Source organism: Eimeria mitis, genomic scaffold (assembly GCF_000499745.2).
Source record: "Eimeria mitis Houghton genomic scaffold, Emh_scaff3256, whole genome shotgun sequence".
In the NCBI taxonomy this organism is placed as follows: Eukaryota; Apicomplexa; class Conoidasida; order Eucoccidiorida; family Eimeriidae; genus Eimeria; species Eimeria mitis.
The window spans coordinates 3,370-3,662 of record NW_013571595.1 but is presented as its reverse complement, the minus strand read 5'-3'; the positions used below and the strand labels follow the sequence as shown (position 1 = coordinate 3,662).

At 36.9% G+C, this 293-nt stretch overlaps 1 protein-coding gene across 1 annotated transcript in view; it reads left to right on the top strand.

The window, feature by feature from the left end:
* Positions 1-293, top strand: part of EMH_0064030 (double-strand break repair protein, putative) — a gene marked incomplete at both ends in the record, with an annotated part of 1,770 nt that overhangs the window by 1,096 nt on the left and 381 nt on the right. The window contains one exon of the mRNA XM_013498206.1: positions 68-152. Within this exon, the coding sequence (XP_013353660.1) occupies positions 68-152 (85 nt within the window). The remainder of the gene's footprint in view (positions 1-67; positions 153-293) is intronic.

The window sequence follows — 293 nt, the reverse complement described above, 5'->3', positions numbered from 1 at the left end:
TTAGGGTTTAGGGTTTAGGGTTTAGGGTTTAGGGTTTAGGGTTTAGGGTTTAGGGTTTGTGGTTTAGGTACAAAGGGGCCCAGGGCGGGGTGGCGGCAAAGAACTGTCTGCTAGAGAGAATGCTGCCCCCCTTCGTTGATCTGGTTGTCTGGGTGGGGTTTTATTTTATTTTATTTTATTTTTTTTTGTTTTCTTTTTTTTGTTTCTTTTTTAGGGTTTAGGGTTTTGTTTTGTTTTGTTTTGTTTTCTTTTCTTTTTTTTGTTTCTTTCTTCTTTTGTTTTGTTTTCTTTTG